The sequence below is a fragment of the Narcine bancroftii genome, chromosome 1 (assembly GCF_036971445.1).
Source record: "Narcine bancroftii isolate sNarBan1 chromosome 1, sNarBan1.hap1, whole genome shotgun sequence".
NCBI lineage: Eukaryota > Metazoa > Chordata > Chondrichthyes > Torpediniformes > Narcinidae > Narcine > Narcine bancroftii.
In genome coordinates, this window is record NC_091469.1 from 153491523 (window position 1) to 153515154 (window position 23632).

At 44.0% G+C, this 23632-nt stretch overlaps 1 protein-coding gene across 2 annotated transcripts in view; it reads right to left on the reverse strand.

The window, feature by feature from the left end:
* Positions 1-23632, reverse strand: part of cfap99 (cilia and flagella associated protein 99) — a 264896-nt gene that overhangs the window by 93585 nt on the left and 147679 nt on the right. For both annotated transcript variants that reach the window (XM_069942179.1, XM_069942185.1), the window contains exons 11-15: positions 21842-22046; positions 18208-18349; positions 15439-15590; positions 6666-6877; positions 5583-5760 (exon numbers count right to left, since the gene is read on the reverse strand). In XM_069942179.1, coding sequence (XP_069798280.1) covers positions 5583-5760; positions 6666-6877; positions 15439-15590; positions 18208-18349; positions 21842-22046 — 889 coding nt within the window. The remainder of the gene's footprint in view (positions 1-5582; positions 5761-6665; positions 6878-15438; positions 15591-18207; positions 18350-21841; positions 22047-23632) is intronic.

Below are 23632 nucleotides of genomic sequence, written 5' to 3' on the forward strand. Positions count from 1 at the left end.
CCAGTGGGCGCCACTGTCCATTGAGCCACTGCTCGAGTACGCCCCTTACCGTCATGGCTGAAGTGTCGACCGAGAGTGCCGCGTGTGCCTCCGGGCGTGGGTGCACTAATAGGGTTGCATTGGCGAGGGCCTCCTTTGTTGCAGCGAAAGCGGTCTCTGCCTCCTCTGACCAGGCCAGGATTTTCTCCTAAGTGGCAATCAATGCGAACAGTGGTTGGGCAGCTCCGGGGACGAAACGATGATAAAAATTCACCATTCCCACGAACTCCTGCAGGCCCTTGAGGGTGGTTAGCTTGGGGAACTGCTGGACGGCCGTGACCTTCTCTGGCACCAGGGCAGCCCCTGCTGCCGAGATGGTGTGCCCCAGGAACTGCAGCATCTGCTTGCTTAACTGGCACTTGACCGTGAGGCCAAACTCCGCCAGTCGGGCAAACAGGGTACAGAGGTGGGCCTTGTGCTCTTCATGGTTGCGGCTGGCGATAAGGATATCGTCCAGGTAGATAAACACAAAGTCCAAATCCCTACCCACTGTGTCCTTGAGGCGCTGAAAAGTCTGGGCCGCATTCTTGAGGCCAAAGAGCATACGCAGTAATTCAAAGAGGCCAAAGGGGGTGATGATCGCCGTCACGCCAATGTCCTCGGGGTGGACTGGGATCTGATAATACCCCCGCACCAGATCGACCTTGGAGAAGACTTGCGCACTGTGGAGATTGGCTGAGAAGTCTTGAATGTGTGGAACCAGGTACCTGTCTGGTGTGGTCGCGTCATTCAAACGCTGGTAATTGCCGCAGGGTCTCCAGCCCCCGGAGGATTTGGGGACCATGTGGAGAGGGGATGTTCAGGTGCTGTTTGAGCGACGGACGATCCCCAACTGCTGCAGCCGGGAAAATTCTTTCTTTTCCGGCTGCAGCTTCTTGGGCAGAAGTCATCTGGGCTTGGCATGCAGCGGGGGGGCCCTGTGTGGAGATATGGTGGTATACCCCGTGCTGGGGTAAGGTGGCACTGAATCGTGGTTGAAGGATGGTGGGGAACTCATGGTGTATGTTCGAATACTCATCCCTGGAAGTGGCGATCGCAGCGATCTCGGGCCTGCAGGTGTTCATGGCATGCGAGCGTTGACCAGCCTCTTGGCCTTCATGTCGACGAACAGTCCGTGTGCCCTCAGAAAGTCGGCCTCTAATAACGCAGTACCCACTGAGGCTAACATGAACATCCAACGGAATTTCTCCTTCCCGATTTGGATCTGCGCCCTGCGGGTACCAAAGGTCTTGATGGCAGAACCGTTGGCTGCCCACAGGGTGGGACCACAAGATCGGGTGCGTGCCTCAAAGGTGGTGGGGGGCAGGACGTTCAATTCCACTCCGGTGTCCACCAGGAAATGTCGGCTGGTGGACTTGTTGGTAACGTGAAGGAGGCTGTCCACATGGCCAACCGTTGCAGCCATCAACAGTGGCTGGCTGGGTCGATTGCCCTGGTAGTCACACGGTTGTTGGCACTTACAAGCTTGCTCTCCCCAGCGCTGATGGTGAAAGCACCAGGTGGAATGGCACTCCTCCAGCTTGTGCTTGGGGGAGTGTTGTGGCCAGCTGGCTCTTGGATGCGCAACCAGACTGAGGGCTGTTTCATTCTCCCTCTTGGTGCGCCAGAGGGTGTCCGCTCAGGCTGCGACTTGGCATAGATCTGTGAAGTCCTCATCTGCCAGGAGTAGTTGGATGTCCCCGGGCATTGCTCGAAGAAGATCTGACAGAATAAGAAACAAGGTTTGTGATCCTCTGCCAACGCCAGGATCTCGTCCCTTAAGGCCGATGGTGTGCAGTCCCCAAGCCCGTCCAAGTGCAGGAGTCTGGAGGCACGCTGCTGAGGGGAGAGCATGAAAGTGCCAAGGAGCAGGTTCTTGAGGGCAGGATATTTACCCTCGGCCAGTGGGTTGTGTATTAGATCGTCCACCCTGGCTGCTGTTTCTTCGTCCAGCACGCTCACGATGTGGTAGAACATCATGGCATCTGCTGAAATGTTCCTTGAAACTGTGTCTCCACCTGCCCGAACCACGTACGCAGGTGATGGGTCCAGAAGGGGGGCAGTTTGATGGCAACGGCATTGATCTCTGCCGGATCCTTGTTCTTGAGACCAGAGAGGCATCTGGGTTCAACGGGGTCACCAATGTAGTGCTGACACAGCCAAGAAAGACTCAGCCACCACATTGAAAGTCATTAATTACCATTTTTATTCAAATTCAGTGCGCACACTTTTAAGGGCAGCAGGAGCTCAGTCACCTCATGCATAATCACAGCCCCAGGCGTGCGCTGGGCAGGAGAGTTGAGGCAGGGAGAAACCCTGACAGCGCCATCTTCCCATGGCTGCCACGCCACGTGGTGTTACACGCGGGGCCGGTTCACCATGAGAGAGAGTGCACCGTCACAGAATCCCAAGAAAAAAAAACAAAAAGTACCAGTTTAAAAAAAGTACTAATTCCTTCTAATGTGCAGGAAGTGGTTTTCGCCACAAGGTGGCACATGGCTACGGAAGAAGGAGACAAAAAGTGTTCTCCCCCACCTACCCAGGCAGAATACACATAACTTCAGTTATAATTCATTCAGGCATAAGCAGGCTTCTTTGAGATCCTTATTGACTTGGTCATCATCAATCTCAACCAATTCTTGATGTTTTAACAACTGTTGCTCATCTTGCACTTTCTCATCTTGATGAAACCAAACCTGTTGAACAAGCTGACTGAAACTTTGATCGTGTTTAAGATTTGGCAAAGATTTAGCAAATTTCAAAGCCTTTTCTTCATCAGCAAAACAAAATTGTGATTAATTTTCTCCAGAAAACATTTTAAAGTATAGCTGGGTAATGGGAATAAAATTTATATCCTTTCTTCCAAAGAACTGATTTTACAGGGTTAAATTTCTTCTTTTAACAATTGACGTACTTAAATCCGCATAGAAAAACACTCTGCTATTTCCCACTATTAAGGGGCCTTTTTTTTCGAGCATTTTGAACCGCCAACCTTTATATCATTTCTTTATCTTATAACATAAACTCCTGATCAAAATCAAGCATGGTGCTTGACCTGGAAATGGTTTCTTTCTGTTGGCTCTACGTGCTCCATCCAATTCTAATCCATTAAGAAAATTTTATGGACCCATAATTTCTGGAATCCATCTTTGAAAAAAATGCACTGAATTAGAACCTTCTAAATCTTCAGGTAATGCAACAATCTTAACATTCTTTCTGCGACTAAGATTCTCCGGTACTTCAATTTTTTTGTAAAAGTTCTTTTCTTTGAACCTCCCAAGCCATAAAGGAATCTTCCATTTTATTAACTCTATCCTTGCATGGACCTACTTCATCACAATAATCTTTAATATCATCTTCAATTTTCCGGCCTTTAGTTTAAACTTTCTCCACAACTTCAGCATATCTTGCCATTAATAACTTTAATTTCACCTTTCAAATATTGAAATTGCATTTTAGATTCATTTTTAGAAAACCCAAATTGTGAATCTATACATTTGACCAAATTCCCTACTTGACTAACAATTAAAGATTTCAAAGCTTTAAGTTCTTCCCTCTGGAACTGAGCTGTACCTCCCTACCTTGTGTAAGTTGGGCTGCTTCTTCTTCTTCTACTCCCTCTCCCTCCAATTCTTCAAAGATTCTTACTTCTTTTTCAGTGCCTTCTTCCTCTTCCTCCGAAGATACAGCTGGTCTGGACTCTGAATAAGGTCACTGATGTAAACGGGTCTGACCAGCATCAATCAACTCAGTAAATCCCCATGTAGATGCCGATTGATCGATTGTGCGCATGTACGGACTTGCACAGTTGTTCCTGCGCAGTTTGTAGTTTAATCGTCTTCTTTTGAACTCCAACGCCATCTTCCCCGGCTCCCGAGAGGAGTGGCGCTGGTGTCACATGAATCTTTGCCTTCGTCGCTCAGGTCATCCTCAGAGGGAGTGGAGCTTGATCCGGAGGCTACATCATTACAGTAGGCCCAACTTCTTCAGATATACTAATGTTGTTTTCTTAGCTATTTGAGTCTTTATCTTCTTTGTACCCATAGTATATTACTTCAAATCAATCTCAAAGTTCTTAATTTTAAAAGTAACATTTTTAAAATTCAGGTTTTAATTAATTCTACTAAGAGAGGGGTACTTCCACATCTCCAACCTACGCCATAATGCAACGCACCCCCCTCCCCAGCTTAGATCGTTCTTGAGAAAGATGGGGACCATTGTTGACCCCACCTGAAATTAGTGAAATTGAGCGAACGGTCTGGATGGAAATACACCAAAATTTATGACAGAGTGCAAGTGCAAAACCAGATGGGAGTCGGACTTGGGTGAGGTGATTTCAGAAAGAAGCTGGTCAGATTGGTGCAAGGACAGCATGACATCAATTACAAATGCAAGATATGGACTGGTTCAGTCTAATTTTTTACACCAATTATATCTTAGCCCCCAAAAGTTACACAGATCAAAAGCTGAAATCTGAGAGATGTTTCAGATGTGGAACTAAGGTGGGAATGTTTTTAGATACCACGTGGTCATGTGAGAAAGTGAGGCCATTTTAGCAAGAAATTGCTGAAAAATTAACCAGGATAACAGGAGTGGCCTTTACGGGTGACCCGGAACTAAATCTATTTGGTAATTTCATGGAAACAAGCAAACAAATTGACCAAATATCAAGTCTCATTTATAAAAATAGCACTGGCGGTAGCAAAAAAAAGTATCACGATCACTTGGAGGTCCGACTCCCCTCGACTCATACCACGATAGACTGCGGAAATAAACAGCGGTATACTGATGGGGGAGAAAAAAAATCACATACAACTTATGGAATAAATATGACGCTTTTGTCAAGGTCTGGCAGCCATACCTGGACCACATAGGGGCCCAGATGCAGGAATAAAAAGGAACAAAAAAGGGTGTAAAAGTAACTATTATAGATACAAGATCATAGATTCCCCAACTGTACTCTGTATACTTAAAATATATGTAAGCTCTGACAATGAATGGATCTGTATGTATGGAGGGGGGGGGGGGGGAGGGAGGGAGGGAGGGACTGTTTTGTTTTTGTTTGTTGTGTTTGTGAGAAAAAGTTTAATATATTGTATATATAAAAAGTCACTATGTAAATTTTTTGGAAAGAAAAATTAAAACAAAAGGCTTTTGAAGGAATCAAAGAAGCAAGAAGTTTGCCAGATCCCGGGCAACATGATGGTGATCTCAAAGAGCCTGCCATTGGGCAGACGGTGGGAAAATGGTCACAAGAGTAAGTAGTTTGAGCTGATCCTTGGAGCTGGGATAGGATGGAAGGACAGTTTGAAGGAACCTCCTGAGGGACCAGACAGACAAAATGAGGAACTCTCCAAACCTTACCATTGTTCAATGTGGTGAAAGACTGAGAGGAAAGGATCCCTGGTTTTCTTCAGGGACAAAGCAAGAATGTTGATTTTGTCTCCACTGAAGCATTGCATTCAATTCTGACCTGAAACATTTCACCCTTCACTGCTCTTTAACATTTTAAAAGATGTTGACATTGAATAAGTATGAACAAAGAATCACGGTCGAGTGCGTACCCTCTCTGCAGTCCTGGAGCCCAGAACTCTTTGCAAATTTTCTTGAGATTTCTTCTTTTGCATTTTAATCAATTCTTGATGTTCCTTTTTATTTGATTCTAGTTTTCTTTGAAGATCAACCAATTGCTGGTTGTTCGACAGAAGTTTGGACAACTTAACTTTTTTCAATTCTTCTTCTCTGTTTAAGAAAATATATACATTGCAAATGTGATTGTCTTTTACAATGAGACATCAATTGTAACTTACAGTAAGGGATGGAAAGCACATTCTTCAACAGTTTAAGTGCATTAATTGATTTTGGTTTTATGATGTGGATTTAGACAAGATTGAGGAAGGTAAGATGCTTCCAGTGGTAGGGGAGACTAGAACTAGGGAACATAAACTTCAAGATTCAGGGTAGTAAATTTAGAATCAAGATGATGAAGAACTGCTTTTCCCAGAGGGTGGAGAATCTGTGGAGAGGATCTCAGTAAATGTATTTAAGACAAGGTTGGATAGATTTCTACATAGTAAAGGAATTAAGGGATTTGGGGAAAAGACAGGTAAATAGAGATGAGCCGATCATCAGATCAGCCATGATCTCATTGAATGGCAGAGCAGGCTTGACGGGCCGGATGGACGACTTCTGCTCCTAGTTCTGATGCTCTTCTGTACATTTATCCATGAGATTAAAACTGCTGGAGGAACTCAACGCATCAGGCAACATCCATAGAGGGAAGGGGACAGGCAAAGTTTCCCTGATTCAGGCCTGAGAAAGGCGAGAGAAGACAGGCAGAGTTCTGAAGAGAGGCAATAGGTAGACCAAGGAGGGGTTGATGGACATTTATCCATTATGTGTGGTTACACTAGACCTAAGCCACAGGACACATGAAGCTGTTCTAGTCCTAGAGAACAAATAAAAGCAAGCATGTTGAACCTCTTTCATCAAAAGAAACAAGGAAAAAACTTGAAATGATACATCGAAGGTTATCTTAAACAATGATTGACACACCTTAGCCTGACAGGGTTATTTTCTAGAGTGGTGGAAAAAAGGAATGTCACGATTTACACAAAGATAAACAGGGGTGTTTCGACCACACATACCTTTGCCTGAGTACTGCTTTTTTGCTCATGGCCTCTCTGTTCAAAGAGATCTGCTCCAATTTATCCAAAAGGAGCCGCTCCTTTGTTTGCTTTTCATTCAGAATTCGGTCACGTTTATCTTCCTCTTCCTTCATCTGCGCTTCCTTCAATAAGCCCAAGCGTTCTCGTAACTCCAGTAATGACATCTCATCCAAAAGGTTATGACCAGCAGGCTGTGAGATTTGAACATGTTGGATGAATTAATGACAGCCCTTGGCAGTGAATTCAGGATGAGCCAATGTTGAACAGTGAAAACAGAAAGAAAAACATATGCCACCAAATATAGTTATGCCAAATCTGATTTGGCATGTTGGGCAATAATTACACAAAAGGGTCCTTGATTCTTATTAAACTTTGCTCTCCAGGCAATCTTTCTTTACATATTTGCCCAATATATTTTTCCATTGATATCACTGGAGTTAAAGTTGAACTAATTCTATAGCATTCTCATTATCTGTTAAATTATTGTTTTCCAGGCAGCAAAAATCAACACTGAACCCTAACTTTCTGTAAACCAAGTGGACCCAGCTTCCAAATGAAGTCTATCCAAAACATTTTATGAATTGAAAACTTCTGTCCATGTGTTTTACTGGCATAGTCAACTGGCTCCTTCCATCCTGAATTTGATCCAACACTTTTTCTCTATTTTTGAAAATACAAGTTGTTAATTTTTTAAAATGTGGCTCTTTCCTTTCGCTCAGATGTATTAACTGAAACTATTGTACGATATGAGAGTAAAACACAAAAGTCTGCAGACGCTGTGATTGAATTTGTAACAATATTAATATTTGGGGAGAATTTATAAGATTTAGAGTAGGTCACGTACATACATAAATTTTAAAACAGATCTTATTTGAAAGACTGAAGAATTCACATTGGAAGATCTCTGGAGAATGTCAGCACCTTTCACAAGTAGGTGTTAATTGAACTGACATCATAAAATGCTTGACCATTGTCTTGATGGAGTCATGTTGTCTATCAGTACCCTTTCTGCTAAGTGCTCACAGAAAGGTCAATTCTGGATTGTCTACCTAAGTTAACAACTTGAGAAGAAGAAAGAACTGCTGTTGTTTGCTGGAGAAGGTGGGGGTTTTGCAAGACATGAGTCACATGCTCTCTTTGGGAATTTTAGTTGGAGAGAGAGAGAGAGAGAGAGAGAAGACCTCTCAGCTGGTGTGTGTGTGACACAGTGCAATCCAGGAAGAACTGAAGAAAAGTTCCAAAAGCAGTGGATGGCTGGAAGTGCTATCTGTCTGATGTTTCTCTTGAAATAGAGGAAGGAATGGAACTCTGTGGCAGCTTGAAGAAAGAGGTTACCATCCAGAAGACCCTGATGGGGTAAGTTTCGTCAGCGAGATCCTGAGGTGACTAATGGGGGTACCTCAGATGTGGAAATCCTGGAGCAACAAATATCTCTCTCTGCAAACCTTCCTGAGTGGTAAACATTTACCTTTCAAGCATCAAGCCTGGTGAACTTTATACATATTAAATTCGGTGCACAGTATGGTGATTGCCTGCAACCAGAGAACTTTGGGCTCGTAACACTAGTTTGATTTGGGTATCGTTGGGCACAGATCCATGGGGTGAAGGGCCTATCCCTATCCTGTACGTTTCCGTGTTCTAAGTGTTTATCTTGTTGTTCAAAGATGTTGCACAAATTCTCGACAAAAGACAAATTGACTGTGAAATCAATGACTGTGAACAGTTATCCCGAGGAAGTAAAAGGATCATTGTCTTCTTGTGAAAATTGATGTTCCTCACCAGGTTTAATTAGCTTTAAGCAACAAAGAGATACTTTTTCAAATTTTGTAGGACTTTTGCCACACCTAAAGGTGATCTTTAGAGTCTAGCATCTATCGCAGCTGTAAATTTGCTAATTACATTGAGTTTATTAAAAATAACACTGGTATTGATACATTTTATTGATTTTATTTAAAATGTTTGCATTCATTTGTAAATTGATAATAACAGAATAAAGTATAAATGTCAATATTTATTTCAAAATCCGATTAAGCGGCACGATTAGCTTAGCGATTAGCTTAGCGGTTAGCACAACGCTATTACAGCACGAGCAACCGGGTCCAGGAATCGAATCCTGCACTGTCTGTAAGCAGTTTGTTCATTTTCCCTTGTCTGCGTGGGTTTCCTCTGGGTGCTCCGGTTTCTTCCCACCTTTCAAAAACAAACTGGGGTTTTTGGTTAATTGGGTGGCATGTGCTCATGGGCCAAAAGGGCCTGTTACCATGCTGTCTGTCTCAATTTAAATTGAAATCGCATTCTACCTTTGAGAACACACAACAGTACAGCACAAGAACAGCTGTTCAGCTCACACATCTGCACTGAACAGGATGCCCAAGTTAAACTAAAACTCTGCTGTCTGCACATGATCCATACTCCTCTAAGCCATGCCATGTGTCTGTCTATAAGCCTCTAAAACACTACTATTGCATCTGCTTGCACTGGTCGTGTGTTGTGCTAATGGCTGGCTTCGCCCCCATCTGCTCCCATATAACCCCAGTTTCCCGCCTATACCCAGAACCCTTCTGAAGTCTACTGTCAAACCTTACCCATAGTTATAAGCTAATAAAAGCATTTGTTCTCCCTCCAGTTGTGAGAGCTTTTATTCACGCTACACTGCTTCCACCACTACTCCTGGCAGCCTGTTCCAGGCACCAACCACTCTCTGTTTTGGAACAAACACCTGCCCTCACATCTCCTTTAAACTTTTCTCTCCTCATCTTAAATTATTGCCCTCTAGTGTTTGCCATTTTCACCCTGGGAAAAATATTCTTTTAATTTTATAAACTTCTATCAGGTCTCCCCTCAGCCTCTGATGCCCCAGAGAAAACAACCCAAGTTTTTCAATATGTTTTTTAAAAAAATCTAGGGATACAGTATGCCAACAGGCCCTTCTGATGCACGAGTCCGTGCCGCCCAAATACACTGATTAAATTACAAACCCTGTATGTTTTTGGAGGGTGGGAGGAAACTGGAGGACCCAGGGGAAACCCATGCAGACACAGAGAGAATGTGCAAGCCCCTTACAGACAGCAGAGAATTTAATCCCGGATCAGCGGCAGTGAACTGAGATTCACTGGTGGTGTGTTATACTGAAGGCTGGATCCTCCCCCATCTACGCATATATAACCCTGGTTTCCCGCCTAAACCCTAAGCCCCTCTGAAGACCACTGTAAGACCCTACCCTCAGTTATAAGCTAATAAAAGCGTATGTTCTCCTTCCAGTCATGAAAGCTTTTATTCACGCTACAATTTTATTAGCTTATTCGCTAGACAATTGAAGCGCTACTCAAGCCAGGTATGTTACTGATAGACCCTCTGTCCCCGGACGCGGCTGAGGAGTTCACGTACTGGCTAGACTGCTTCCAGGCCTACCTGAATGCGACCGATGATCTAAGGAGGTCCGCACTCATTTCAAGTAGGATCGAAAGGGTATGCAGTCATCAGGAATTGCACTACATATGATGTTGCCATTGAGGCTTTGAAGGCTCAGTACCTGAAGTTGCAAAATGAGGGTCCTACAAAGCGGCTACGGGCCACATTCATGAAGAAGAACTGATCCGGGACACTCGAGTCATGAGGGTCCTCAAGGTACACGAGGCAGCGACTGCTTGAGTCAGGTAAGAAGGATCTGGCTAGCCACATTGAACTGGCCAAATCGTTGGTACAGGCCAAGCTCCCGTGCTTAGGCAGTCCACCAGGATCTCCAGATCCCAGACTGCTGAGATTTGTAAATAATTGTATATTTTTTGGAGTTTTTTTTCCTGAATCAATGTTCTCTGTCTTCATCCACAGACAGAAAGGGTGAATGCAGAGAACTGAGATTCACTGGTGGTGTGTTATACTGATGGCTGGCTCCGCCCCCATCTACATATATATAACTCTGGTTACCCGCCTAATCCCTGAGTCTCTCTGAAGACCACTGTAAGACCCTACCCTCAGTTATAAGCTAATAAAAGCGTTTTCTCTCTGTCCAGTAGTGAGGGCTTTTATTTACAGTACACAGTGATGCTGTAATAGCCTTGTGCAACTGCTATGCTAATCGTGGCGCCAACTGTACAGTTTGTCCACATCTCAAAACCAGGCGACATCCTGCTAAATCTCTTCCATGCCTAATCCAAACCTCCGCATTCTGCCTGTAATGGTGGCAACCAGAAATGCGCATAACACTCAAGGGTGGCCTAACTACAATTCTATGCAGCTACAACATGAACCTTCCACTTTTATTGTCAATGCCCGTCCCAGTGAAGGCATTCATTACAATGAATCAGTATATTTTCACTATGTAAGCATGTCACATAAAACTGAACAACAAAGTAAAGATGTCCTCTCCCACAGACATAGTTTGTCATTCCAGGATAAATCACCAAGACAGGAGCTTGAGTCAGTCCCTTATCTTCCAGTTTAATTTCTAATCTGATCGTACACTGACCTCTCTGTTGTTTGCCTCTTGCACATTTCCAGTAAGCACAAGGAACAACACCTCATCTTCTGATCTGGCACATTACAGCCCACAGGACTCAACGATGTGTTTAGTTAACCAGGATTCCCAGTTTGTAGCAGAACTGGACAGTTCTATTGAATGTTTTTAACCTGTAAAATCTTTCACATGCTGCCTGGCCTGCTGTACATTTCCTCTATTCTCAGGTTTTCAATTGGTTTGCATCTCACAGAATCAGCATTTATTTTACATTTTCTCTCACTTTTACCATTCAGAGCCAGCTCTTCAGCGCTTGACGTCCTGTTTTGCGGAAACTGCCAAAATGTTTGGCCTGGAAGTCAGCCTGAAGAAAACTGAGGTCCTCCATCAGCCAGCTCCCCACCATGACTACCAGCACCCCCCCCCACATCTCCATCGGGCACACAAAACTCAAAACAGTCAACCAGTTTACCTATCTCGGCTGCACCATTTCATCAGATGCAAGGATCGACAACGAGATAGACAACAGACTCGCCAAGGCAAATAGCGCCTTTGGAAGACTACATAAAAGATTCTGGAAAAACAACCAACTGAAAAACCTCACAAAGATAAGCGTATACAGAGCCGTTGTCATACCCACACTCCTGTTCTGCTCCGAATCATGGGTCCTCTACCGGCATCACCTACGGCTCCTAGAACGCTTCCACCAGCGTTGTCTCCGCTCCATCCTCAACATTCATTGGAGTGCTTTCATCCCTAACGTTGAAGTACTCGAGATGGCAGAGGTCGACAGCATCGAGTCCACGCTGCTGAAGATCCAGCTGCGCTGGGTGGGTCACGTCTCCAGAATGGAGGACCATCGCCTTCCCAAGATCGTGTTATATGGCGAGCTCTCCACTGGCCACTGTGACAGAGGTGCACCAAAGAAAAGGTACAAGGACTGCCTAAAGAAATCTCTTGGTGCCTGCCACATTGACCACCGCCAGTGGGCTGATACCGCCTCAAACCGTGCATCTTGGCGCCTCACAGTTTGGTGGGCAGCAACCTCCTTTGAAGAAGACCGCAGAGCCCACCTCACTGACAAAAGGCAAAGGAGGAAAAATCCAACACCCAACCCCAACCAACCAATTTTCCCCTGCAACCACTGCAACCGTGTCTGCCTGTCCCGCATCGGACTTGTCAGCCACCAACGAGCCTGCAGCTGACGTGGACATTTTACCCCCTCCATAAATCTTCGTCCGTGAAGCCAAGCCAAAAAAGAAGACCTTCTGCTACATTGCCTCCAGGCAAATCATCTGTGGTTAACAAGCCTTCACCACCATCTCTCAGCAAGCACGGACAAACATAGTATCATTCACTCCATCCAATGACCAACACAGATTTGGTGGGCCAGATGGTGTGCTGGATGAATCTATTACCCTTGGTCTGCATCCTATCACAGACATCCCCTTTCTCCTCTTATCACCCCTAACTCTTCCCAGTTCTGGTGAAAAGTCAACAACCCTTCAGTGTGTTATTCTGTCTCTTTCTCTTCAATTATTAAAATGATAAATTGAATTAGTTTTTGTCATATGCACCAAAATACAGTGAAAAGCTTTGTTTTGTGTGCTATCTGTTCAAATCAACTCATGGCAAATAGTGCAGTAACAAATAAACAACCGTGTAGGGCTTAATGTTGCAATTAGTCAAATTGTTCAGGAAATGGAGAAAAGTACAGTTAAAAACAATGCAAAGAGATTATCATTTGCCAGTGAGGGGGTCCATTTAAGAGTCTGATAACAGCAGGAAAGAAGGTGTCTTTGAATCTGGAGGTCTGTGTTTTCAAGCTCATATACCTTCTGCCTGAAAGAAGTGGGAGAAGAGAGTGTAATCTGGATGGGATTAGTCCTATAATATGTTGGCAGCTTCCTCATTTGCGGGAAGTCCAGACAGAGTCAATGAGGGGAGGCTGCTGTGTGTGATAGCCTCAGCTGCGTTCATAACTCTCTCCAGTTTCCTGCAGTCTTGGGCAGAGCAGTTACTGTCCTGAGCTGTCACATAGAACCATAGAACACCTCAGGCCCTTCAGCCCATCTAGACATAGAACAGTGCATAGAGCATTATAGACCCTTTGGTCCATGATGTTGTGCCGACCAATATAAACCTACTCAAAATCTAAACCTTACCCACTTCATAACCCTCTATGTGGTCTGTGCCAAACTATTATTCTGCCTTGTCCCACTGACCTGCACCTGGACCATAGCCCTCTAGACCGCTCCAATCCATGTACCTGTCCAAATTTTTGTTAAATGTTAAAATTCAGCCTGTGTTCACCACTTCAGCTGGCAGCTCGTTCCACGCTCCCACTATTCTCTGTGAAGACGTTCCCCTAATGTTCCCTTTAAACATTTCACCTTTCATTCTTAACCTGTAGTCCTCTAGTTCTTTTCTCACCTGACCCTCAGTAGAAAAAGGCTCTGGACAAAATGCTTTCTATGGTTCATCTGTAAAAGTTGGCAAGAGACCTCATTGTTTGTTTTCATATTTTAAAGGAGCTGACAGTATTTTTCTTTAATCCTGCAAGATCTGTGCCCAAGATGACAGCACATATACTGGGCTGCATACCCCATGGGATGCAAATTCTGGGGGAAGCAGTAGATCGGCACAGGGAATGAGAAATGGGAGAACGGAGAATCATGGGTGGCGACCCTACATGAAATGTGACTAAGCAGCAGACCAGTGAGGGCTCAGGGGCTGAAGGACGTACACAGGCTATAATCGAAGGACTCGTACAGGTTACGAGCTGCTGGCAACTTATGGTCAAAGGACCTGCTCTGCTGGAGACTGGCTCATGGGAACCAGGTATCAGAATTGCACTTTCAAGAGGGTACTGAGGACAAGAACGGCTCCCGATCGGCCTCGGGCACTGAAGGGATCCTGATCATATTGGAGCTTTGGATCTGGAACTTGGGCTTCCCATGGTTTGAACTGGGCTCTATGTGGCTGCAGAGGCTGTGGGAGTGCTGGAGGTGAATCCATGGACACTCAGTGTCTCTGAAGAACTATCTTTGCTTCTCTCTCTCTGGGCACTGGGGCAATGCTCATGGTGACATTTTAGGCATTTTTACACACCCATTGAAGAGCAGAAAATTTCTTAAAAATATCAAGATGGAATTTACTACATAAATGCCATCCCGTAATTTTTCCACGTACCCCTACACATTTTTATGGAATGGCTGCAGTCTAGAATGACCTCAGCCACTCAGTAAGAAATGGGCCCTAATGAATATGATGTCACTTACAATGTCCACGTGGTACATTTGCCGGACACGTTCACTATCTGACAAACTCCAAAAACACAGGAAGGTTGTGTAAAAGTCCTCCTGTGTAGACGACCACATTGTACTGGAGGTAAATACCATATATTCCAGCTTATAAATTGACCGGTGTATAAGTTGACCCTAATTTTAAGTGTTTTATGGTATATCTGGTATATCTGGTGTATAAGTCGACCCCCATTTTTCAGGCTGTCCAGGCCTCCCAGGAACAACCCAAGGTTTTTTAAAACACCCAATCGCAAGTAACAAAGCTGTAAATTAAGTAAGTTAAAAAAAAGCCCACAGCCTACCAGACAGCAACGGCGATGGCCCAAGGAGTTGGAGTGGCGAAATTGTGCTCCTGGCAGGAGCAGGCACCTCGCCCTACCAAGCAGGAGTGGGGACGCCAACCTTAGGGACCCAGGTAGGAACGGTTATGGCGGCACCTGGCGATAGGGAGGTGTCAGGGAGTGGCAGCGTCGGCAGTGGGGAGTTGCTTCCAGTATTGAATTGTACACCAAACTGACGTCAATCTGGTTTTTTTTTGGTGAATTTAAGGTCTCAAAAGTATATCCAGTGTATAAGCGACCACCCCGCCCCCACCTTTTGAAAATTTTTTTTAGGGTTTCACAACTCAATTTATATGCCGAAATATATGGTATACTTATCTTTTTCCAGAATAAGTCAGCTGTTTCTGTGTAAAAATGCCATTTGTTTGCCTTATGGCAGACAAAAGTTGAAATATGTCATGTATATTACATTTTGATGTATCTTTATGTGACAATAAAAGGAACTGAACCTTGATTTCCAGAATTTGTTTTTAATTTTTTTCTTCTTCTCTTTAAAGTAGTTTTTGGACTGGTCCCATAACAGCCTGGTATTGACATAATGGTGTGAATTCCCTTCTGCACTTTAACTCTCCCTGACTCTGAGTATTTATTTGCTTTTCAGGCAGTAACTCTGCATGTCCCATGAGAGACTTTTTATGCATTCTACTTACTTTGGATAAATCAAGGAAGTGTTTTTTAATTGCTGGTGCAGCTTGACTTGCTCGGATTTCACGGATCTGCTGTGCTTTTTTCCTAATTTCTGCATTCGTCTTCTCCATGACCTGCTGAAGGATTTCTTTCATTTCCTGATTCATTTCCTTAGCTAAAGAAAAGAATATGATCATGAGTTAACAATAACCTATCAACACCATTGTCTGCTCTTCTAAGAACATAGGCTATCTGCACCATTTACAATACATAATGAACTACACGATCACAGTGTCTCCAGACTTTCCTGTCTCACTCCCATTTATTAGGTCGATTAGCTAACACAGTATGTTAATGAAGACTCTTGAAAATTTATCCAGGTGTGCCATGGAGAGCCTTTTGGCTGGTGGCATCGCTGTCTGGTAAGGAGGTGCCAATGCCCAGGATGGGAAAAAAACAACATAGAGTTTTTAACTCGGCCTGCAAAATCACAGGTGCCAGTCAAGGACATCCACAAGAGGCAGTTTCTTAAGAAAGCAGCCTTTATCCTCAAGGATCCCCACCACCCAGGCCATGCCCTCTTCACTCTTCTGCCATTGGGAAAAAGATTCAAGAGCCTGACGACAAACACTCAGCAGCACAAGGACAGCTTCTTCTCCGCTGCCGTCAGATTCCTGAATGAACAAAGAACCACAGACACTGCCTCACTTTGACCTTTTCTTGCACTATTTTGATTTATTGTGGTAAAGTGGTTTAAATAAATGTTTGGACTGTGACTGCTACTGTAAACAACCAATTTAATGATTCTGATTCTGAGACCAAAGGAACACACACAAAGATTAAGAGATTGAATAACTTGGGAGTATACTCACTATAATTTGGAAGAATGAGGAGGGTATCTTATCTATTTGATCTAATTTGTACATGATAGAAGCAGGGAGATTGTTTCCACTGGCACTAAGATTAGAATCATATTGTCCTCAAATTTAGGGGAGTCGATTTAAGCCATGAGGAGGAACTGCTTCTCTCAGAAAGGAGTGAATCTGTGGAATTCTCCACCCAAGGAAATAGTAGAAGCCGCCTCATTGGAAATATCACCTAGAATATTGCATGAGTTAATTTAGCAAACTTCAGAGCACACATAGAATTACTGATGGCATTCTATTAATATTGGATCAGAGTCAGTCAACATTTCAAGTGTATAAAGGATCCTTATCTGAAATGTTGATTGACCATTTCCACCGATGGCCTACTGAGTTCCTCCAGCCATTCTTTGTCTGCTCAGGGTTCCACCATTTGTGCTTCTGTGTTTCTCAAAGCAAATATATTCCCCTCCACCACCACCAACACCCCCACCCCACCCAGGGTAGGGGAGATCTGTTTAATGACCAGGAAAAGGGTAATTCAGTGGAAATTGTTCAGAGGATGCAGATAGATAAGTGAGTGGGCAAGGGTCTGGCAGGTGGACTACATTGTTGGTAAATGTAAGGTGGTCCACTTTGGAAGAAAAATATATCAGATTATTAGTTAAATGGTGAAAGATTCAGCAAAATACTGTACAGAGGGACTTGGGAGTGCTTGTGCATGGATTGCAAAAGATTGGTTTGCAGGTGCAATGGGTAATCACCAGGGCAAATGGGATGTTGGGCTTCATTGCTGGAAAGATCGAATTTAAGAGTAGGAGGTTCTGTTGCAACTGTACAAGGTCCTGATGAAGTCACATTTGGTGTTCTGTGTGCAGTTCTGGTCTCCTGACTTGAGGAAGTATGTATTAGGAGATTCAACAGGTTGATTCCAGAAATGAGGGGGTTAATCCATGAGGAGAGATTGAGTCACCTGGGACTGTACTTGCGGGGATTCAGAAGAATGAATGGGAATCTTATAGAAACACTTAAACTTATGAAAAGGATGGAAAAAATAGGCAGAAAAATTGCTTCCACTAGTGGGTGAGACAAGAATGAGGGGACGTGGACTCAAGACCTGAGGGAGTAGATTTAAACAGAAATGGGGAGGAACTACACAGAAAGTAATGAATCTGTGGAATTCTCTGTCCAAGGAATCAGTTGTGGCTGCCTCATTAAATATATTTAAGAACAGTTAAATAGATTTTTGCATAATCGAGGAACTAAGCGTTATGGGGAAAAGGCAGTTAAGTGGAGCTGAGTCCACGGCCTGATCAGCCATGATCCAGGGCAGGATCAGTAAACACCAGAGGACATATGTACAAAGTTAAGGGAGGGAAGTTCAGGGGTAAGTTTTTTCACACACAGAGTTGTGGGTGCCTGGAATGCACTGCCGAGTGCATATGATGTCAGAGTTGATCAACTGGTGGCGGAGGCCTAAATATTGGGAACATTTATGAGAGACAGGCACATGGATGAAAGAAAAATAGAGGGTTATGGGATAGGGAGGGTTTAATACTTTTTTAAGGAATAGATGGGTCGGCACAATATTGAGGGCCGAAGGGCCTGTACTGTATTGTTCTATGTTCTATCTCATTGAATGAGCTTGTGTGGTGAATGTCTGCCAAGCTGCCTGTCTCCCCTCTGGCAAGCCTTGCTGTACTAACATTGGCTGTGCATTATCTCTGCTGTTGGGGACACTCCCCTTGGATATAACTGTAGATGCATCTATTGTCTTTCATTATTGTACCATGAGTTTCTGCTAATAAAAGCCATGATTATTGTTTGACCACATCGTCTTTGTCTACTTCATCAACTGGCACTTCAGCTTGATGGACCAGATGGCCAACTCCTGTCTCTCATGTTCTAAATTATAGTTCTGGCACATACCCATCTTCTGTTTGCATTCCTGAATTTTCCTTTGCTGTTCCTTTGTGTCTTTATGCCCTTTTAACACCTGCTCCACCTGTGCTTTCAGCTCCTTCTCTTCTTGAAGTCGCATCTCTCGGTATCTCTGCCTCAATTCTTCTGCCTGGAATTGCAGAGTTAAGGAGTGAAAAGACTTCCAGGTGATAAAGAAAGTTGTAATTTTCCTCATTGGTTTTCTTGACTCTTGAAGCTAATCACAGAGCTCCAGCGTGGGACAGTACACCTCCTGCCCCCCTGCCCCCCTGCTGAAAAGAAGAAGCTTGGGAGTGGACCCTATAGGGTAGGAACACACAGCAGCGGACCATCACAAAGTTGGCAGCTGAAGACCTCACGCAGACCATGGGCTGTTGGTGACACCGGCCTTTTGAAACCAGGTATTGGGACAGGGATTCATCAGGGTGCCAACGATGAGCAGAGCTCCCTAGGAGCCTCGGGCTCTGGCAGCTCATGATTACCTCAAGGAGGCCAAGGATGCTTGGAGATCAGGTTCACCACTGGTTCGAACAGGAGGCTGTGCATCTACGGAGGCTCAGGAGGCAGCAACTTCGAGGAAGGTGGTGGGATCCCCAGACCCTCTGTCTCTGAAGAGACTCTTTTACTTCTGCTACATGTCTCACCAATCAATGGTAATGACTTTATTGTCATGCACATTTAATAGGCAGCATGGTTAATGTAGCTGTTAGCACGACGCTATTACACCGCCAGCAATCCAGGTTCAAATCTGCCGCTGTCTGCGAGGTGTTTGTACTTCCTCCCCCTATCTGTGTGGGTTTCCTCCAGTGCTCCAGTTTCTTCCCATAATCCAAAAATGTTGGTTAATCGGTTACATGGGTGTATTTGGGGCAGCATGGGTTTGTGCTGTATTGCTAAGTTAATGAAACATTTTAAAAATTGAATAAAATGGACATATGAACTGAAATTCTTCCTTGCTGTAGCCAAGCATTACTTCATGAAATAAACAACCATGGTATATGGGCACTCCCTGACTTGCAACCATAATTGGGACTTTAGGATTGGTCGTATCTCGAAATGGACGTAAGTTGGAATTTTGCCCATGTGCGTGGAGTACCGAAATCTTAAAGCAAACTTTTTAATCAAATCTTCTTTTCATCATAGATTTGACGATAACAACTTAAAGCTTCCAGAATTTGTTGATCAACTTTGGCGAATCTTTCCACATTCTGGTCCACGTTTACCTTGTTAGTTGGTGTCCTGAGGTCTGTAGGCTAGGTGCGGTCGTTTTGATTCCTGTGCGCATGCGCGAGTCTTTGGTTGGCACATGCACAAAAGTTAAGTGAATTTTCACCCTTAAATCTTGCACACTTGCCAACTGAACTCCAATACGTGAACCCACCACCAATGCGTCAACTGAAGACTCGCACCACCGCACAGGAATCAAAATGGCCAAGCCCAGCCCACGGACCCCGGGGACAAAGTAAATATGCAAATTTTGGCTCTTATATGCCCTGTATCCCTGTTATAATTTGTCAAATACAACATAATCCGTGTAAACTTTATGTTTTTTCTCATTTAAAAAAAATTGGTCATAAGTCACATAGGTCGCAAGTCAGAGGGTACCTGTACTTTAAATTAAAACTGATAGCTGCATTGATTTAGTGGTACCTCTTTCTGTGTCTTTAAAGTACAAACAAAGGGGAAACATTTGGGGTGCTTTTGTGTACATTATAATACACAGAATATTGAATCTTGTTGATTACAGGCGTCCAAGTAAATTTCTGTTTTGGTGATTTAAAAAGATAAGTGATGCCCCAGTTGACCTAGAACCCCTGTGCATTTTGAGAGGGGAAGGGAGGGAGACTGGAGCGCCCAGAGAAAGCCCTCGTAGACATGGGGAGAACGTGCAGGCTTCTTGCTGACAGCACTGGATTTGAGCCTGGGTCACTGGGCTAACTGCTACACTAACCATGCCGCCTTTGGGGAGACATCGGGGGTAATTTTTTTTACACAGAGAGCAGGGGCTGCTTGGAATGCATTGCCAGGGATGGTGGTGGGAGGGTGGAACAATAAGGTCATTTAAAAGATTTTTAGACAGGCACATGGATGCAAGAAAATAAAGGGTCATGGGTGTGAGGTGGGAAAGGTTTAGTTTGTGGAGTATGTTTATATAGGTTGGCACAACATCATGGGCCAAAGAGCCTGTACTGTGTTACAATGTTCTATGTTCCAGCACCATGAATAAAACTGAAGGAGATGCCAAAATTATGGGAATATCAACTGTACTTGTATATTAAACAGGCACAAAAATCAGCTGATTACATCTTCTAAATTTTACTACATTTCTCCTGTTGGCATCCTTACTTCCTCTTTACTTTTTCTCTCTGTTCCTTCTACTTAGTTGCTGCAGATTTAGTTTGAATGTCTTGCCACTTCATACAACATTCCTATTTACTGCAGTTATTTCTTGTGTTTCAGATCTGATTGTTCCACAACAGAAATAGGTCTTGAATTGATTGGAAGCATTTTTCTAACTGCTCACTGACGTGGAGAAATGCAAAGTCGTGGTGTGACCCAAGTCTTGGATAAACAGAGAGATTTCAACACAGAGGATGGTTTTGTGGCTCACTTTGTCTGCACCAGTTTATGGTACAATTAAATCGGGTCAAACAACATCATGTGGTTCCTTGAGGAAGGGCTCAGGCCCGAATGGTTGACTACATATCTTTACCACCCATGGGCACTGCAAGACCTGCTGAGTTCCTCCAGCATTTCTGTGTTTCTACAACTACAACAGTGCAGTCTTTTATGTTTCATGCCATATGATTTCCCCACAGTCAGGATGATGTTCAATAGCCCTGACACGATTCTCTTTACTTCTTTATAAAGGTATGAATTTAAATAAACCATTCTCAACATTCCCCCCCCCCATTTAAGGGGGGGCTGCAGACTGAATTATAAAATATTTTTTATGCAGTCGGTCGGAGAGAAGTACAGAAGAAACCAACTAAACTTAGCTGCTTCACAGGGAAGGGGGCCCATAAACTTTGAGCAGAGTCCTAACGGGGCCATAGCCAAAAAAAATGGATGAGAATGGCTTTCTTTAATTAACTCTCTTGGCAAGAATTCCTTTCAGTTTAAGATAGACTACAGCCTTACTGAGGAAGTACCGAGAATGCCAGCTTTATTATCGACCTCTACACTGCCCGGGGAGGTGTTAGATTCTTCCTTCAGAGGAATCTTTCCCCTGCCTGCCTTTTCTCCCCCTCACCAAAATCTTCAACTCTTTTGACACTCCATCTTTCTCGATTTCCCATTGATTTGGGGCGTTTCAATCTGCCAGCCTTTTGAAGGCCTTTCTGACTGAGAGCTCAAAGCCAGATTTTGCACTCAAGCCCATGAGGAAAATGTCCGCTGTGTAGCCAGTGGATACAATAGGCTATTCTACAGTGTAACAATATGTCGAAAAATCAGTGCCCAATTCACCAAACCACCCAATTCTCAACATAGAGACATCCCCTAAAGTAAAAGTTTCTCATAAAAAGGTTATTTATTGTTGTGTACCTTTGTATACAGAGACAGATGAAATAATCTGATCATGATCTAAGGGATTGACAGCATCAAGTGATGACATGCTTACCTGGCCCTTCTGCTGAGCAGCTCTTTGTCTTTTCTCCTCAATTCTTGCTTCCCGTGCCAGTATTAACTCTTCGAAGAAGATCTTTTCCTCAAGATGACGGCGTTCTGCGTCAGCCAGCCATTGCTCCTTAAGTTCCTCATTCTTTTGCTTCTGATATTCCTCAAACTTGACAGGATCATGGCCCCCTTCGATAATGTGATCAATTCTGGCGTGGCCACAAAGAACCATTTGTTATAGTTTTGGTGGCCATTATCCACCTATGTCGTGATAACATTTGTGGTGAGAATGAACAAGTTTTTAATTGTCTATGACCTTTCCCTGCATTTTTCACTTCATGGAGACACAGCAAGTCTTTCCAGACCAAATACACCCACGTGACCAATTAACCTATACTAACCCCGTACAATTTGAAGGGTGGGAGAAAAATAGAGTACCCGGAGGAAACCTACATGGTCATGGGGAGAATGCACAAACTCCTTTCATATGGTGGAGGATTCAAACTCGGGTCGCTGGCGCTGTAATAGTGTTGTGCTAACCATTACGTTAAGTGTGCCACCCCTTTACTCTATATTAATTACATTATCAGTGTTTCAGGAATATTTCCCTCCATTAACTGTAGAGTCTAAGAGGTGTGAAAACTACTGCCAGTGTTTATTGTCCATGGCTAAGATCACAGTGGCACAGTGCATGGAGTTGCTGCTTCACAGACCTTTGGATCAATCCTGACTTCAGGCATTGTCGGTGTAGAATTTCCCTGTGAGACCACTCGATGGGATTCTACCGGGTGCTCTGGGTTCCTCCCAAATCCCAAAGACGTGTGGATTGGTAGGTTAATTGGCTGCTGTAGATGTGCCAGAATCTGCAGGGTTGATGTGAGGCTAATGTAGGATCAGTTCAAATGGATGGACAGCTCTGACAGTGGGTTGAGGGTCTGCTTCCATGCTGAATGACTCTGTGATGTACTATGAGTCTGAAGTCACATAGAGGGGAAATTGGATCAGTTGTTTAAGACATTAGTGAGAGGCCAAATTTTTGAGCTGTTTTGGACATCTACCTACAGGAAAGACATCAATAAGGTTGAAAGAGTGCAGAGGAGATTTACAAGGATGTTGCCAGGACTTGAAGAACTAACTGAGTTACAGGGAAAGGTTAGGCAGGTTAGGACTTGATTCCCTGGAGCATAGAAGAATGAAGGGAGATTTGATAGAGATGTACAACATTATGATGGGTATAGATAGAGCAAATGTCCAGTAGGCTTTTTCCACTGAGGGTGAGTGAGATACAAACCAGAGGACATGGGTTAAGAGTGGAAGGGAAAAAGTTTAGAGGAACACGAGGGGAGACTTCTTCACATAGAATGGTGGGAGTGTGGAACAAGCTGTCAGCTGAAGTAGTGAATGCGGGCTCAACTTTAAGATGTAAGAAAATTTTGGATAGGTCAATGGGACTAGGCAGAAAAATACTTTGGCATGAACTAATAGGGCCAAAGGGCCTGTTTCTGTACTGTGGTGTTTAATGGTTTTATGGTAAGGATGCAGGCTTCCTTCCTTGTAGGACATTGATGAACACTGGGGTTTGGCAGCTCGCGAGTCCATTGTGGGAGATCCTACACTGGTGTTCTCAAACAGCTGGAAACAATAGGGGGACATGTTTGCTCTTGTTTGGGTGCAAGGGAACCGTGCCTCATACAGTGGTGACATTAGGAACAGCGCATCATTTGGGAAGTTCTGTTTGAAATGCGGGTGGCATCTGAGGAACAGTAAAGCATAACTTGATGCTGAGCCTGTACCC